The sequence below is a fragment of the Heptranchias perlo genome, chromosome 5 (genome assembly GCF_035084215.1).
Source record: "Heptranchias perlo isolate sHepPer1 chromosome 5, sHepPer1.hap1, whole genome shotgun sequence".
In the NCBI taxonomy this organism is placed as follows: Eukaryota; Metazoa; Chordata; class Chondrichthyes; order Hexanchiformes; family Hexanchidae; genus Heptranchias; species Heptranchias perlo.
The window spans coordinates 123,710,469-123,728,836 of record NC_090329.1 but is presented as its reverse complement, the minus strand read 5'-3'; the positions used below and the strand labels follow the sequence as shown (position 1 = coordinate 123,728,836).

General features: G+C 50.0%; 1 protein-coding gene across 4 annotated transcripts in view; it reads right to left on the bottom strand.

Moving 5' to 3' along the window:
* The window catches only part of kif6 (kinesin family member 6), a 489,217-nt gene extending 471,613 nt beyond the window's left edge, over nucleotides 1-17,604 (bottom strand). For all 4 annotated transcript variants that reach the window (XM_067985160.1, XM_067985162.1, XM_067985163.1 and 1 more), the window contains exons 1-3: nucleotides 17,351-17,604; nucleotides 9,190-9,296; nucleotides 6,937-7,011 (exon numbers count right to left, since the gene is read on the bottom strand). In XM_067985160.1, coding sequence (XP_067841261.1) covers nucleotides 6,937-7,011; nucleotides 9,190-9,296; nucleotides 17,351-17,410 — 242 coding nt within the window. In that variant the 5' untranslated portion in view covers nucleotides 17,411-17,604. The remainder of the gene's footprint in view (nucleotides 1-6,936; nucleotides 7,012-9,189; nucleotides 9,297-17,350) is intronic.
* Nucleotides 17,605-18,368: the final 764 nt, after the last annotated feature.

The window sequence follows — 18,368 nt, the reverse complement described above, 5'->3', positions numbered from 1 at the left end:
ATTATCCATCCTTATCCTCAATGACGCCTCTGCAGCCTTCGACAAAAATCAATCAAATAATCCTCAACTGGTGCCTCACTTCTGCTGATCAGCCTATGGGACTACCCTCACTTGGTTCCACTCATCTTTCATCCAGTCTTAACCAGAGTACCTCAAGCAATGATTTCTCTTCCCACTCCGTCACCTCGAGTCCCCCAAAGATCCATCCTTGGCCCCCTCTTCTACATGCTGCATCCTTGGTGGCATCATCCGAAGCCATGGAGTCGGCTTCTACATGTATGGCAATAATACCCAGCACTCTCTCTCTCTCTCTCTCTCATCCGGCATCCAATTTTGGATGAACCTCTAACTTCCTTCAGCTAAACACTGGGAAGACCAAACCCATTATCTTCGGCCCCTGCCGCAAACACCTTACCGTCGCCACCTACAACACACCCCTCCATGACCATAGTCTCAGGTCGTTCGAATCTTGGCCTACTGTTTAACCCCATGCTGAGCTTCGAACCCCATATGCTCTTCATTACAAAGACTACTTACTTCCACCTCCATAATATTGCCTACCTTCATCCCTATCCCAGTCAATGTGCCGCTGAAATCCTTATCCATTCCGTTGATATCTCCAGACTATGTGGGTGAAATTGCCCTTCAACGATAGCGCAAAATGGGCGATAGCGAATTGGCAGCCCATTTTACATGCAGTCCAATTTTCTTTACCAATGGTGGATAACTTGGAGGTAAACTGAGCTGGTTAGACTGAATTTTGTAAATGGCAATTAGATCCCACCAATTCAAAATGTGCAGCATCACCAGGGCAACAAGGCCCTAAATGTCAACTCTGTAGCTACAGTTGCCCTGACCTTGTCCTTCAAAATATTGAAGCCACATTCTTTCTCCACCTTCCACCACCCACCCCCCCATGCTATCTCAATTTAAAGTTTGGAAATAATTTTCCTCTGATAATTGTTCCAACTTAACCCCAAATACTGACTTTCCTTTGCTGCATTCAAAAACACATCTTTTCTATCATTTCAAAATGGTGTTCTGTCAAATTTCAGTTGCTGCATAATACATCAAGTAGAATTACAGGTAATTACATACAATTGCAAAGCCGTTCCCCATCAGCAGTACTTAGTGAAAGGCTAAATTATATTGATGAAAATGTTAAAAATGACATTATACAGTCATGACTAGCAAATATCCGTCTCGGTGCTCTCAGAGTTTTAGTTATCCTCTTATCTTGTAATGGATATTCCAAAAGAATTTTTTCTTGGCTGAACGCTTATTTTAAATATGATAAAAGTTTGGGCAAGTCAAAATTGTCAAGCTAATTTTCCACATACTACTCAGAAAAGCATCATAATTTTTTTTTAAATTGTTCCCTTGTTGAAAATATTATACAAATTTAACTCAACCCACATAATGCACAGTACAACAGGACATTAATGGAATCAGGATTGCAACGCACTGTTCTGGCATTTATTCATTTAAAAAAAAAAGCAAATATCATTGCAGCGGTCAGGATAACCTCAGTCTTAAAACATCTTGCCTTGAGACATTTTGCAATCTTTCTAGTTGTCTATAGCCTATAGTTATTTTGCTATAGTTTCTTTCCACATGAAAGAATTACCCTACCTTCTGCTCTCTCTCACTAGCTCTTTCTATCCTGTCCCCCACTACCCTTTCCCAGCCATTGTGATTTACTAAACGAATATTTCCAAAAAAAAAGGTTATTAAAACCAGCAGTCATCCAGGAAGACAAATGTTTTCATTTACCACAATGGAACAGCTAGGTATTTTAAGCACAAAGTTGAAAATAAGTAAGAGGGTCCAAATTAACACTTTGGGCCCTAGGAAGAACTTATTGGTGGTCACCAAATGTATTAGAAAAGGATCAAAGAACTTACATTTAAATAGCACCTTTCACGACCTTGGGACTTCCCAAAGGGCTTTACAGCCAACTAAGTACTTTTGAAGTGAAGTCCCTGTTGCAATGTAGGAAATGCGGCAGCCAATTTGCACATAGCAAGTTCCCACAAAAAAAAGAGAAAAACTGCAGAGCTAACTTTGTCTAACCTTAGAATGGACCAAGAAGAACCAAAAACTAAACAACATAGTCTTCCTAAAGCAGCTGCCATATTAGGGGCTTCAGATGCCTGATGAGATTAGAAGATCAGAACTTGGATTTGGCACTCAGGCTTGCAATTCACCAATAGATGTAGCAATCTCAAGTGAGACCCTCTGTGGGATGCACTGCTCAAAATCTGAGCCATGGAATTGCTTACCAGCAAGACCAGCATCGAATGAAAGCTATTGGTCAACAGTAAACATCTATGGTTAAAACAAGATGTCAAGGATTCATGTGGTCTGCTTCCATCTCAGCGAGTGGTCAGGGAAGGGGATGGTAGTGGCAAGAGAGCAGGAAATGGCACAGAACGAAAACAATTACTGATACTCCCAATATACAGTTGGAAGAAGTTTTGATTCATCAGTGACATGATATCATAATAGTCTCATCTGCCTATAAACCCAGGCCCCAGTGATTAAAGGCCAGATTTTTCATATACTGCACCATCCAGTTTCTCTGCACCCCTAGATATCGGTGGAACTAAATTTGATATGAGCAAGCTACATCTATTACAAATACATTTTTTGTTTAACTTCAGTGCATGGTCACAATGAGTTTCTGTTTTGTAAAGAATGGTTTTACCAACATGCATTAATTGTGGTCCTTTCCAAAGCAGCATGAAATACCTCACTGCAACTCCTGATACCATTAAATGTATCTTTACCGGTGCATAATTTTAAGATAGCTTAATTTCTTATGTTTTGGATGTGACGATAAACCGAAGATCAGTTTCCCTGCACTGGTGGACATGAGAAATCCCCTGCTACTATTGGAAGAAAAGCAGAGAGACTCCTGTAAGCAGGATTCTCCTCTTCAATCCCACCAAAGGGAAAATTCAACCTACTGTCAAACCTACATCCCCCCCCACCCCCACATTCCCCATTTGTGGCATGTAAATGGCAGTTGTGGGGGGGGGGGGAGGGGAAGGGGTGCAGAGCAAGCTGAGCCTTCAGAGAGACAGCTGGAAACTCTGTCCCTCTAATGGCACTCCTGGGTCAACTAGTGCTGCAGCACTGCCAGGAATTTTAAGCCGGTCAACGGCAGGCTCCATCTTGATGGTGACAATCGATTCGGGAGCCCGCTGAGTGTATCTGATGAACCTCAACCCAGGGAAATAGGTGAGGGTTCGAATGGTGTCAGAAAGGCGAGCGGAAGTCCCACCTTGCCAGAGCACTGCCGCTGGGAGAAGAATCCCGACACTGGTCTCCTGAGCAACATTGCCTCAACACCACTGAAAATAGATTAAATGAAAGTTCACCTCATTGCTGAATATGGGGCTTTCTATGATATATCGCTTATTGCCATTGATTATTAATTTTCTTCATATTTTTCTCCTCAAAATATTCTTTCAAATTTTTGTTATTCCTCTCTTTTCTCCCCCCTCAGGTCAAACCAGTTTCCTATTTGATTTTACTGGAACTGAAATGGATATAAAAAAGGTACTCTGGCTCAACAGCAAGAGTAAGAACAGCAGCTAAGGTGCAAGTTGTTAGGTGCAATACACCCTAATGACAATTCATATGCTGCTGGGTTGGAGGGGAGTCAGGGTGAAATAGTGTCTGGTGGGCAGCGGTCCAGGACAGGATAAAGAAAATTGGGGAATAATTTTTATCTTTGGAGGTCAGGGTCTATCTATCCAGAATTTTCCTTCAGTAGATTAAACGGGTGTGGAAGAGTTCACGTTTGAGTATAGTCTGTGGAAAAGGCAGACTAATAGACCAAATGGCCTTCTCTTGGCTCATCCTTTGGTATATCAATTAGTGTATTATAATCGATATACTAGATTTAGACAATGTGTTCACTAAGAATAAATATTGAGTTTTTAAAAATTTCGTTCTCAGGGTCTGATTGACGCTGACAAGGATGCATTTATTGCTCATCACAAGTTGCCTTGAGAAGGTAGTAGTGGGCTTTCTCCTTGAATTGATGCAGTCCTTGTGGTACTGGTACTCCCACAGATGGAGTCAGGTAGGGAATTCCAGGATATTGACCCAGTAACAATGAAAGGACAGTGATATAGATCCAAGTCAAGATGGTGTGTGACTTGGAGGGGGAAATCAAAGATGACAGTCTTCCCATGACGCTGCTGCTCTTGTCCTTCTGGGGGTGGGGGGGGTCGCAAGGGACAGAGGTGCTATCGAAGTATTCAACAACTCATTTTCTGCTGCACAATTTCTTGTACAAGGACGGTCCAAAATTGAAGGAGTTTTATACAATTGCCTTTAACTTGCTACAATTTGCTGAATTGGTTGAGTAAAAGAAAATCATGCAACAATTGTTTGTCAGTAGTTTGAGCTGCTAAAATGTATAATTTGAGTAAATGGAAGCCAGCAGTAAAACAGGCAAAAAAGGTTAAGGGGAAAGGACAAAAGGTATAGGTCAAACATCGGCTTTAATTTTCTAAGTATTCAGTACAGGATTTTAGTTGGACATCAGCAGAGGAGCAAAGAGTTAGCTTCCTGACACTAATCCTCCGGTTACTGCCATATAGGCTACCTGAGCCTTCTCACAAATGCATTATTAAGACTAACATGGAACATCCTTGAAAAATAATCTTAGTAAATATATATTGTGCCAGATGCAAAGCCAATGGGTAGCACATTGAAGAGACACGAAATATTTAACACAAACCAAGATAACTAAATAAGCCAGTATTGGAAATCTGCTGCTGGGAGGGTTTACTCGTACATTACAGTGGTCATTACCACCTGCCCTAACAGTATTTTTCACTATCCATGATCAACCACAAACTTCTAGTTTCCCACAGCTCTGCAATTTCTGGCATACACAATAGGTCATTTGCCAACCAAAAATAAGCACTGACCAAACTTAAAATCACTGCATTATAAGTCTCAAGGGAACCCTACTTACACACTACTTCTATCAATTTCGTAAGCCCTGATTTTAACTTGGGGTAAGGGTGGGGTGGAGGGGAACAGGGAGCATGACAAGCTCGCAGAGCCATGCCGGTGAGAGGCTTGGGCCATTTTAACCCCAGGACTCATTGCCATCTTCAAAGACTGACTCCCGCTCAAACCTGGTGGGAATGACAAGGAGGCCGGCAAGCAGGAGCGGGATTTTGGGCAGCAGAAGGCCGTCGTCAGGGACCGAAGGGTACAGTCCCCAACACTTAGGTAAGTCACTGCTGGGGGTGCAGGGCGATGAGGTGGTTGGGAGGTGGAAGCCAGGGCAGCGGAGGCCCAAGATTTCCTTGTAGGGCTGAGAGGAACGATCCTATCCCTCCTAGCCCACAAGGCAACTATTAAAAATTTAAGAAAACTAATTTTGCTGGGACTCTTCTGGCCCTGGATCTATCTGCCAGCAAGTTGACTCACACGTTCTGCACGGTACACAGGTTACGCGGCCTGGGGTTAAAAATCACATTGGCCATATGACGCAATTAGAACCCCATGTCTTAAATATTAGGAGGCCCTTGCCTGCCTCACACGCCTCCCGATACCAGAGAATCAAACTAGCAGTGGGCTGGAGTGCAGCACAAATACTACAGCTGCATCGTTGGTGCAAATGATTGCTTTTCACCGACATTATGGGGGTAATTTTAACCCCCAAGAACGGGTGGGTTGGGGGCAGGTGGGAGGTTAAAACAACAACTTTTTGGAGCGGGACCACATTCTGGCTCTAAACGCACCTACTTCTGGGTTTAACCCAGGCAGGTGTGTATGCGTGTGCACCCCCACTTAAAGCTAGCAGGCCGATACTTAAAAGGGACAATGTACCTCACTTGAGGTACGTAATATTTTGTGTATTGAAAAACAAAAATAAATTTAACTTTACCTGTTCGGATTTCCCATCGCTTCCGATTCACGTCAGGTGAAAGCAGGCTGGGAGGTCCGGATCCGTGAGGTGAGTGCCTTTATTGCACTGCTTGTGGGTGGGCCCAGAGGAGCAGGAGCACTTCATCCAGGCCCAACAAGCTCACCTGGCCGACAGGACTCCACAAACGGCCAACACCCCCTCCCCAATCTCCAATGCTGGCTGACTCCCCCCGATCACCGATGCTGGCTCACCCAATGTCACTCACGTCCCCCCACCTCCGTTCCCCCCACATCCCCCACCGAATTTTTGCAATGCCGATGATCTCGCTGTCCCTCCTCTGATTTGCAGCTCCTTTCACTGCCGATAGGCAGCTAGCCTGTCAATCTGGCTGCCTGGCACGTGGGAAACCCGGAAGCACAATTGAGTTGCGGTCGCAGATTGCAACCCGCTCAATTCGCTTTCAGGTTCCCCACACAAATAGCTGCTGACAAGCTGGGTACCCGGCTCAGAGTGAAAATCATGCCCTAAGAAGCTGTAGTGTAAATCTGATCTGACTCTGGAGTGAAGCACAGTGACACTCCCTGGAGGAAGCAGTTTCAGTTTGTACCAATGCTAAGAAGTTGCAGTTTAAATTTGAATCCAGCGCCCTGCCTTATTACAGAATGAATCCTCCTAAGATGCTGCAATGTCATGTAAATGCACCAGTGCTACGGTTGTAGTGCAATCGCAGGCTTAGATGCTAGCTGACTTGCTGTGCTTTTTTCAAAATGTTTAATCTGATGACCATACAATAAGCACACGTTTTAGGTGGAGCTGGGGACCTCTCAATGATTACTCCTTGGAATATTGAAAGCTTAGCTGAATATCATAAACTACTTTTATATAATGATCATGAGAGTGGGGACTATCTACCATGCCCTAACATACGTTCATATTCAAACTAGAATTTCAAACTCATGAGGTCCTGTGTTTGGCACCTTTGAATTCAAATTCTCAGTCCCATACCCAAAAACTTACATCAAAATAAAACTCACTTTTCAGCAACAGGCTTAGCAATACTTTCAAAAACGTCCTCTTGTTTTGCTCCTTGATCAAAGATTCGCTGGAATCTGTAAAACAATAAATTGTTCAGAAACTAAAATATATTCATTGAGACAATTCTCCTATTCAGCCTGGTTTTTGAAACATCCGAGGGGCTATCTGTAAAGAATGTATTTTTAAAATCCTAATTTTTTTTTGACACCCTCACCTATCATTGCCAATCAAATCCTGATTTCTCTACACCCTCACCCACTTTTGCCAATCAAATCCTCATTTCTTCACACCCTCATCCACTATTGCCAATTGAACAGTTTTAAGAAACAACAAAAAAAGTTAAAAGTTAAATCAACTCCAAGGAACAGAGCCAGTCATCCCTCACCTCTGGATACTGTCTCACACTTTCCACTTGGGTCAGTCAGTCCCTTGTTCCCATCTCACCCCCAAATTGCAGACATCCCCAATGGCTCAATAACTCATTAACAGCAAAGGCAATGACATGGACATTGCTGGTTCTCAAATCCACCCATTGCAGCCTGACAAAAGTGAGTAATCAAGTGAAAGAAGCAACCCGATACCAGGCAATGCTTCTGCTTCATCAGAGATTGATAGACTTTGTTAACCAAAGGTATTAAGCGATATGGGGCTACGGTGGGTATAAGAAGGTAGGTCATAAATCAGCCATAATCTCATTGAGTGGCGGAATAGGCTCGAGGGGCTAAATGGCCTACTCCTATTCTTATGTTCACTGGCTCCTGGAGTGCGTAGCTCTGAAAACGACCGCTAGGAGTGGCCTGGAGCAACCCTACATCTAAGAAAGCACCTGGCCTCTGTCACTATGTAGTAGAGATCAAAAACGCGGTTTGCAGTAATGCGGCAAACTCACAACCGGATACATTGTTGCAAAACATGCCAAAACTTCCAATCTGTATCACATCAACAGAAATGGGGATGTTCGCTGATGACTGCACAGTGTTCAGTTCCATTCGCAACCCCTCAGATAATGAAGCAGTCCGAGCCTGCATGCAGCAAGACCTGGACAACATCCAGGCTTGGGCTGATAAGTGGCAAGTAACATTCGTGCCAGATAAGTGCCAGGCAATGACCATCTCCAACAAGAGAGAGTCTAACCACCTCCCCTTGACATTCAACGGCATTACCATCGCCGAATCCCCCACCATCAACATCCTGGGGGTCACCATTGACCAGAAACTTAACTGGACCAGCCATATAAATACTGTGGCTACGAGAGCAGGTCAGAGGCTGGGTATTCTGCAGCGAGTGACTCACCTCCTGACTCCCCAAAGCCTTTCCACTATCTACAAGGCACAAGTCAGGAGTGTGATGGAATACTCTCCACTTGCCTGGATGAGTGCAGCTCCAACAACACTCAAGAAGCTCGACACCATCCAAGATAAAGCAGCCCGCTTGATTGGCACCCCATCCACCACCCTAAACATTCACTCCCTTCACCACCGGCGCACTGTGGCTGCAGTGTGCACCATCCACAGGATGCACTGCAGCAACTCGCCAAGGCTTCTTCGACAGCACCTCCCAAACCCGCGACCTCTACCACCTGGAAGGACAAGGGCAGCAGGCGCATGGGAACAACACCACCTGCACGTTCCCCTCCAAGTCACACACCATCCCGACTTGGAAATATATCGCCGTTCCTTCATTGTTGCTGGGTCAAAATCCTGGAACTCCCTTCCTAACAGCACTGTGGGAGAACCGTCACCACACGGACTGCAGCGGTTCAAGAAGGCGGCTCACCACCACCTTCTCGAGGGCAACTAGGGATGGGCAATAAATGCCGGCCTTGCCAGCGACGCCCACATCCTGTGAACGAATAAAAAAAAAGAAAACTACATCCAAGAGGATATTTACTGATGAGTCACAATACAAGATGCCACACTTTGCTCTCATGCAGCACCTAGTGTCAGGTCAAGGTTAACAGTGGCAGGGGCCAAATAGTAGGTCCTCCTGCGCAAATTCTTGAGTGAGAAAACGGTGGTACATAATTACTGGATGAGGACAACAACAACAAAAATACACAGTTTTTCCTCCAAATCAAAAAAACTATCCCTATGATTAACTCAGCCACCTTCTATAAATATAAAGCCAAAAATCTAAAGCTTTTGCCTCATCCCAGCCAATGGTAATATAAATGTCTTGATTTCCACAGTTTATGAGGATGATTACCTCTTAACAGTATGATACAGGAAGCATAAATAATACATGGTACTTACTTAAATTTATAGCTTTCTCGTTTGTTATTTATAAATCCATCAGCTGCATCGTGTGGCACAATATATTCCAGCACTGGGTCTCCATTATCTTCAGCTAACGAGTAAAGCTACAAAAGACAGACACTCTGGATAGTCTCAGTTCCAGCATATTTATCACGTGAGAAAAAAAGGAACGTGCATCTGTATCGCGCTTTTCGTCTCCTCAGGACATCCTAAAGTGCTTTGCAGCCAATGAATTACTATTGTTTGGGCAATGCAGTTGCCAATTTGCATTCAAGATCCCAACAGCAATGAGATGAATGACCAGTTTAGTGGTGTTGATTGAGGGATAAATGTTGACCACATTGACTACAAAAATTCCCTACTCTTCTTCAAATAGTGGGACCTTGGATTAACATCTCATCCAAAAGACAGCACCTCCAACAATGCAGCACTCCTTAATACTACATTTAAGCATCAGCGTAGATTATATGCTCAGGTCCTGCAGTGGGGCTTGAATCCACAGCAGCAGGAGGGGGGGGGGAGGAGGGGGGGGGGGGGGAGGAGAGGGTACGGGGGGGGGGGGAGGAGAGGGTACGGGGGGGGGGAGGAGAGGGTACGGGGGGGGGGGAGGAGAGGGTACGGGGGGGGGGGGAGGAGAGGGTACGGGGGGGGGGGAGGAGAGGGTACGGGGGGGGGGAGGAGGAGAGGGTACGGGGGGGGGGAGGAGGAGAGGGTACGGGGGGGGGAGGAGGAGAGGGTACGGGGGGGGGGGGGGGGGGGGGGGGAGGAGAGGGTACAGGGTGGGGGGGAGGAGAGGGTACGGGGGGGGGGGGAGGAGAGGGTACGGGGGGGGGGAGGAGAGGGTACGGGGGGGGGGGGGAGGAGAGGGTACGGGGGGGGGGGGGGGGGGGAGGAGAGGGTACGGGGGGGGGGGGGGGGGGGAGGAGAGGGTACGGGGGGGGGGGGAGGAGAGGGTACGGGGGGGGGGGGGAGGAGAGGGTACGGGGGGGGGGGGGGGGGGGGGAGAGGGTACGGGGGGGGGGGGGGGGGGGGAGGAGGAGAGGGTACGGGGGGGGGGGGGGGAGGAGAGGGTACGGGGGGGGGGGGGGGGGGAGGAGAGGGTACGGGGGGGGGGGGGGGGGAGGAGAGGGTACGGGGGGGGGGGGGGGAGGAGAGGGTACGGGGGGGGGGGGGGGGGGAGGAGAGGGTACGGGGGGGGGGGGGGGGGGAGGAGAGGGTACGGGGGGGGGGGGGGGAGGAGAGGGTACGGGGGGGGGGGGGAGGAGAGGGTACGGGGGGGGGGGGGGGGAGGAGAGGGTACGGGGGGGGGGGGGGGGGAGGAGAGGGTACGGGGGGGGGGGGGAAGGAGAGGGTACGGGGGGGGGGGGGAGGAGAGGGTACGGGGGGGGGGGGGAGGAGAGGGTACGGGGGGGGGGGGGAGGAGAGGGTACGGGGGGGGGGGGGGGAGGAGAGGGTACGGGGGGGGGGGGGGGGGAGGAGAGGGTACGGGGGGGGGGGGGGGGAGGAGAGGGTACGGGGGGGGGGGGGGAGGAGAGGGTACGGGGGGGGGGGAGGAGAGGGTACGGGGGGGGGGAGGAGAGGGTACGGGGGGGGGGGAGGAGAGGGTACGGGGGGGGGGGGGGGAGGAGAGGGTACGGGGGGGGGGGGGGAGGAGAGGGTACGGGGGGGGGGGGGAGGAGAGGGTACGGGGGGGGGGGGAGGAGAGGGTACGGGGGGGGGGGGGGGAGGAGAGGGTACGGGGGGGGGGGGGAGGAGAGGGTACGGGGGGGGGGGAGGAGAGGGTACGGGGGGGGGGGGGGGAGGAGAGGGTACGGGGGGGGGGGGGAGGAGAGGGTACGGGGGGGGGGGGGGAGGAGAGGGTACGGGGGGGGGGGGAGGAGAGGGTACGGGGGGGGGGGAGGAGAGGGTACGGGGGGGGGGGGAGGAGAGGGTACGGGGGGGGGGGGGAGGAGAGGGTACGGGGGGGGGAGGAGAGGGTACGGGGGGGGGGAGGAGAGGGTACGGGGGGGGGGAGGAGAGGGTACGGGGGGGGGAGGAGAGGGTACGGGGGGGGGAGGAGAGGGTACGGGGGGGGGAGGAGAGGGTACGGGGGGGGGGAGGAGAGGGTACGGGGGGGGGAGGAGAGGGTACGGGGGGGGGAGGAGAGGGTACGGGGGGGGGGGGGGGGGGAGGAGAGGGTACGGGGGGGGGGGGGGGGAGGAGAGGGTACGGGGGGGGGGGGGGGAGGAGAGGGTACGGGGGGGGGGGGGGAGGAGAGGGTACGGGGGGGGGGGGGAGGAGAGGGTACGGGGGGGGGGGGGAAGGAGAGGGTACGGGGGGGGGGGGGGGGAGAGGGTACGGGGGGGGGGGGGGGGGGAGAGGGTATCGGGGGGGGGAGGAGAGGGTATCGGGGGGGGGAGGAGAGGGTATCGGGGGGGGGAGGAGAGGGTATCGGGGGGGGGAGGAGAGGGTATCGGGGGGGGGAGGAGAGGGTATCGGGGGGGGGAGGAGAGGGTATCGGGGGGGGGGAGGAGAGGGTATCGGGGGGGGGGAGGAGAGGGTATCGGGGGGGGGAGGAGAGGGTATCGGGGGGGGGAGGAGAGGGTATCGGGGGGGGGAGGAGAGGGTATCGGGGGGGGGAGGAGAGGGTATCGGGGGGGGGAGGAGAGGGTATCGGGGGGGGGAGGAGAGGGTATCGGGGGGGGGAGGAGAGGGTATCGGGGGGGGGGAGGAGAGGGTATCGGGGGGGGGAGGAGAGGGTATCGGGGGGGGGAGGAGAGGGTATCGGGGGGGGGAGGAGAGGGTATCGGGGGGGGGAGGAGAGGGTATCGGGGGGGGGAGGAGAGGGTATCGGGGGGGGGGAGGAGAGGGTATCGGGGGGGGGAGGAGAGGGTATCGGGGGGGGGGAGGAGAGGGTATCGGGGGGGGGAGGAGAGGGTATCGGGGGGGGGAGGAGAGGGTATCGGGGGGGGAGGAGAGGGTATCGGGGGGGGAGGAGAGGGTATCGGGGGGGGAGGAGAGGGTATCGGGGGGGGAGGAGAGGGTATCGGGGGGGGAGGAGAGGGTATCGGGGGGGGATGAGAGGGTATCGGGGGGGGATGAGAGGGTATCGGGGGGGGAGGAGAGGGTATCGGGGGGGGAGGAGAGGGTATCGGGGGGGGATGAGAGGGTATCGGGGGGGGATGAGAGGGTATCGGGGGGGGATGAGAGGGTATCGGGGGGGGAGGAGAGGGTATCGGGGGGGGGAGGAGAGTGTATTGGGGGGGAGGAGAGTGTATTGGGGGGGAGGAGGGGTGGGGGGGAGGAGGCAAGGGTTGAGGGGGAGGGGAGAGAAAAGGAAAGGGGGAAGAGAGAAGGAAAGAGGAAGTAGTGGAGGGGGGAGGTGTGGAGGATAAAATAGTCAGCACAGGAATTAATCAAGGAGAACAAAACAGAAGCCACTGGGGAAAAAAGACTGGGCCTGTGCTGACCCTGCATTCCCTGTGTGCCCAGTGCTATGAACCCTGGGAAATGTCAGTGATTTCCAATGAAAGTGAGATACAGACAACAACCCCATTTAAACTTGATCAGCCAAAACAAAGCTGCTGAAAATGTTATGCTAGTACCAGATTTTAAGACAGCTAGAGTTGTAAAGGTGGCAAATTACTTGAACCAGATTAATTAAGCAGTCTTAGAATGTTGAACACATTAGCAAGAATAATGGAATTTCTTCAAATCCTTTCTTATGGAAAAGGAAGCCATGTATGTCCCTAGAGTTAAAAAAAAGAGGGCACATGGTAAAACCAAGCCAAATCGGAAAAGGCAAATCAGAAATATTTTTACAGGCTTAAAGAAAATAGTATCATTCTCAATTAAAGGCAACAAAAGCTGATAGCTGGACATTGGAGAATACGATAGTGGATTACTGTGGTAGTAAGTAATACCAAGGTCTTTTTCAGTCAGAGGACCATTAAACAATTTAGGTGGACTCCCAGGATATGACAGACTTTAAGTGGCTACTTTGCATCAGGCTTCACTACAGAAGATGATGCTGCATTACCAATAATGTAATGATGCTAAAGATGAAAGTGCAAAACTGGAAGTGGATATAGTCCTGGCTAGATTAAAGCACCTCAAAAAAGATTGCACTGCTGGCCCTGATGGCATTCACACAAGGGTGCTCAAAGAAACAAGAGTTCATATATTTGACAGCTCACTGCAGTCCCATAGACTGGAAAGAGGCCCATGTGGTGTCAATATTTAAAAAGGCCATAAGTCACAACCAGGAAATTACAGGTCCATTAGCTTGACTTTGGTTACAGGCAAATTGCTAGAAGGGATCATTAGAAATACACCTTGACAGAGAAGGGGTTATTGGATAGTCAACAGGGTTTCTCGTTCAACATGGTTGAATTTTTTGAGCAAGTTAATACAACAACACTACTTACATTCATATAGCGCCTTTAACATAGTAAAAACATCCCAAGGCATTTCACAAGAGCGTTATCAGACAACATTTGACACCGAGCCATAAAGATATGTTAGGACAGGTGACCAAGAGCTTTGTTAAAGAGGTAGGTTTTAAGGAGCAACTTACAGGAGGAGAGAGTGGTACAGAGGTTTAGGGAGAGAATTCCAGAGCTTAGCGCCTAGGCAGCTGAAGGTTCGGCCACCAATGGTGGAGCGATTAAAAGCGGGGATGCGTAAGAGGCCAGAATTGGAGGAGCACAGAGATCTCGGGGGGTTGTAGGGCTGGCAGAGGTTTCAGATACAGGGAGGGAGCGAAGCTTGAGGGATTTGAACACAAGGATGAGAATTTTTTAAAAAACACGAGGCTTTGCCAGACCAGGAGCCAATGCAGGTCAGCGAGCACAGCGGTGACGGGTGAACGGGACTTGGTGCAAGTTAAGATATGGACAGCAGAGTTTTGGATGAGCTCAAGGTAGGGAGGGTGGAAGGTGGGAAGTCAGCCAAGAGAGCATTGGAATAGTCGAGTCTGGAGGTAACAAAGTCATGGATGAGAGTTTCAGTAGATGAGCTGAGGTAAGGACGGAGACAGGCAATATTACAGAGGTAGAAGTAGGCAGTCTTGATGATGGAGAGGATATGGGATCGCAAGCTCAGCTCAGAGTCAAATAGGACACCGAGGTTGCGAACAGTTCAGTTCAGCCTCAGGCAGTGGCCAGGGCGGGGGATGGAGTTGTGGCTAGGACCAAAGACAATGGCTTTGGTCTTCCCAATATTTAATTGGAGGAAATGTCTGCTCATCCAATACAGGATGTCAGACAAGCAGCATGACAAATCAGAGGCAGTGGAGGGTCGATATTGGCGGTGGTGAGTTAGAGCTGAGTGTCGTCAGTGTACATGTGGAATGTGATGTTACGTTTTCGGATGATGTCGCCAAGGGGCAGCATGTGGACGAGAAATAGGAGGGGACCAAGGATAGAACCTTGGGGGACCCCAGAGGTAACGGTGCGGAAGCGGGAAGAAAAGCCATTGCAGGAGGTTCTCTGGCTATGACTGGATAGATAGGAATGGAACCAGGTAATGGCAGTCCAACCAAGTGGACAACAGAGGAGAACTGCTGGAGGATGATGGTGTGGTCGACTGTGTCAAAGGCTGCAGACAAGTCACAAAATAATGAGGAGGGATAATTCAAAATGGTCACAGTCACATACAATGTCATTTGTGACTTTGATAAGGGCCATTTCAGCGTTGTGGGTGGGGCGGAAAACTGATTGGAGGGATTCAAACATGGAGTTGCGGGTAAGATGGGCATGGATTTGGGAGCCAACAACACGTTCAAGGACTTGAGAGGAAAGGGAGATTGGAGATGGGGCGGTATTTTGCATGGACAGAGGTTGGTGGATGTAGGTAGTCTGGTTTGCATAGTATATCTTGATTTACAAAAAGCCTTTGACAAGTTGCCACATATTACGCAAAATAATAAAGCTGAATCATGTGGGATTAGCAAGCAGATTTTGGTTTGGATAAGGAAATGGTTACAGTCTCAGACAGAAGGTCTATTACTGGTAGTAGTTCTGCATGGAGACCAGTTATTAGTGGAGTCCTGCAGGCATCAGTGTGAGGACCATTTATCTTTACCATCTTTATTAATGATCTGGATAAAGGCAGCAGGGGAACTGTCTGCAAGTTTGCGGATGATTAAAGATACGTGTAGCTGTTAGGACCTTAGAAGGGAAAAATTAGATTATAGGCGGATCTAGATGCAATGGGGAAATGGGCCCGCATCTAGTAGATGTCATTTAAATAGATAAATGTGGTGTTATGCACATGGGTAACGGTAACGCCAAAGCATGTACTCACAATACAGAGTTGTGTGCTCAAAGCTGTTGACTGGAAGACAGACCTGGGTGTTATAGTACATGAATTTCTGACGGTTCACAAACAGTGCCACCAGACTATTGTAAAACAAAATAGAGTGTTATGCTCTATTGCTAGGACTATTAAGTAAAAGTACTATACTGTTTTTGTACAAAGCCTTAGTTAGATTTCATCTAAAACACTGTATCCAGTTTCAGTCCCCTCTCATGATGGATGATTATAGGGGCCCTGGAAAAGGCTCAGGGGAAGCACTAGAATGATAACATAGTTTAAAGGCCTTTAGTTACCATGATAGGCTTAGAGAGCATGGGATTTTTACTTTAGAAAAGCACAGACTTTGAGATTTGATTGAGGTCTTTGGAATAATGAAAGGATTAGATTTGGTCCATGTGGATACTCTATTTGAGTTAGATAGATTTGAGAGAACCAGGACTCACATGTATAAGTTACGTAAGCATAAAACTGGGTTAGATATCATGAGGGGTTTTCTTTTCACAGAGGTTCACCAACCTTTGGAACAAGGAAAAGTAGCAACGCAGGTTAATAAGGCCATAAAAAAGGCAAACCAAGCACTGGGGTTCATTTCTGGAGGGATAGAATTGAAAAGCAGAGAAGTTATGTTAAACTTGTATAGAACCTTGGTTAGACCACACTTGGAGTACTGTGCACAGTTCTGGTCTCCATATTATAGAAAGGATATAGAGGCATTGGAGAAGGTGCAAAAAAGATTCACAAGGATCATACCAAACTAAGAGGATATAATTATCAGGAAAGGCTGAACAAGCTGGGGCTCTTTTCTCTAGAAAGAGAGAATGCTGGGGGATGACCATAGAGGTCTTTAAGATAATAAAAGGGTTTAATAGGATAGACAGAAAATGTTTCCACTTGAGGGGGAGTTCAAAACTAGAGGTCATAAATACACGATAGTAAGTCCAATTGGGAATTCAGGAGAAACTTCTTTACCCAAAGAGTGGTAAGAATGTGGGACGCACTACCACAGGAAATAGTTGAGGCAAATAGCATTTAAGGGGAAGCTTAATAAGCACATGAGGAAGAAAGGAATAGAAGGATATGCTGATAGGGTTAGATGAAGAGGGGTGGGAGGAGACTCATGTGGCACATAGACCAATTGGGCTGAATGGCCTGTTTGTGCTTATAGACTCGATGTAAGTTGCCAGCAAATGTTCAAAAGGGAGCTGGACCGGTTCTTGAGTGTGGCCAATATAACTGCATATAGAAGGTAGGTGGATCATTTCCAGAGGAATCGAATTGAAAACCAGAGAAGTTAGGTTAAGGTTGGTATAGAACCTTGGTTAGACCACTCTTGGGCAGTACGGTGCACAATCACCCTGGTCTCCTGGACCCTGTATTTTTTTTAAAAGCATAGAATTTACAGCACAGAAACAGGCCATTCGGCCGAAATGGGGTGTTTATGCTCCACAGGAGCCTCTTCCCACCTTATTTCATCTCACCCTCCTCCCCTCCTCCTCTCCTCCCCTCCCTCCCTTCCTCCTCTCCCTCCCTCTCCTCCTCCCCTCCCTCTCCTCCTCCCCTCCCTCTCCTCCTCCCCTCCCTCTCCTCCTCCCCTCCCTCCCCTCCTCTCTCCCTCCCCTCCTCTCTCCCTCCCCTCTGCATATCCTTCTGTTTGAAGTTGCACCATGACCGGTTTCCATGGATCAGCTGGTCTTTTTCCCTCTCCTTCGAGGGGAGGGGAGAGAGGCTGTGATTGTTTGTAAGACTGAGGCAGTCAGACCGGGCGACAAGTTTAACCGGGGGGGGGGGGGGGGGGGTCGAGCCCGTGTCCCCCGTCAAAAAAAAAACACACGGCATCGAAAGCTCCGCCCTGCATACTCACCGCAATGGGCTTCTTGGTGGGCCGGAGCCGCGCGTAGATCTGAATCGTCTGCTTCACCATGGCCTGAAAACCCAGCAGCAGCAGCGGCGGCAGCAGCAACAACACCGCCTCCTCCCCGGGCCCGCTCCCCGTAACAACGACAACGGGTAAACTACCCACAACCCCGCGCTATCCGCGTCGCCGATTGGTGGCTTGGGGGCGGCAGCGTGAGGCGCGTCTCCCCAAGTGCCGCCGCTCGTTGGGAGGCGCGTGCGGCGGCAGTTACGGGCGGCACGCGCCGAATCGCAGCCTGGAGCACGCGACGGGGGCAGAGTGCAAAAAAAAAAATAACGGCTCGGTGCAACTCGTTTCAGTGCACCGACATTAAAAACCTCATTCGTCGCAACGGTGGCTATGCTGCAGAAGTGCTTCGTTCTCCTGCTGGAACTCCCTTTTTTGTTTGGCATTTATTGCCCATCCCTAATTGCCCTCGAGAAGGTGGGTGGTGAGCCGCTGCAGTCCGTGTGGTGAAGGTTCTCCCACAGTGCTGTTAGGAAGGGAGTTCCAGGATTTTGACCCAGCCACGATGAAGGAACGGCGATATATTTCCAAGCGGGGATGGTGTGTGACTTGGAGGGGAACGTGCAGCTGGTGTTGTTCCCATGTGCCTGCTGCCCTTGTTCTTCTAGGTGGTAGAGGTCGCGGGTTTGGGAGGTGCTGTCGAAGAAGCCTTGGCGAGTTGCTGCAGAGCATCCTGTGGATGGCACACACTGCAGCCACAGTGCGCCGGTGGTGAAGGGAGTGAATGTTTAGGGTGGTGGATGGGGTGTCAATCAAGCGGGCTGCTTTATCTTGGATGGTGTCGAGCTTCTTGAGTGTTGTTGGAGCTGTACTCATCCAAGCAAGTGGAGAGTATTCCATCACACTCCTGACTTGTGCCTTGTAGATGGTGGAAAGGCTTTGGGGAGTCAGGAGGTGAGTCATTCACCGCAGAATACCCAGTCTCTGACCTGCTCTTGTAGCCACAGTATTTATGTGG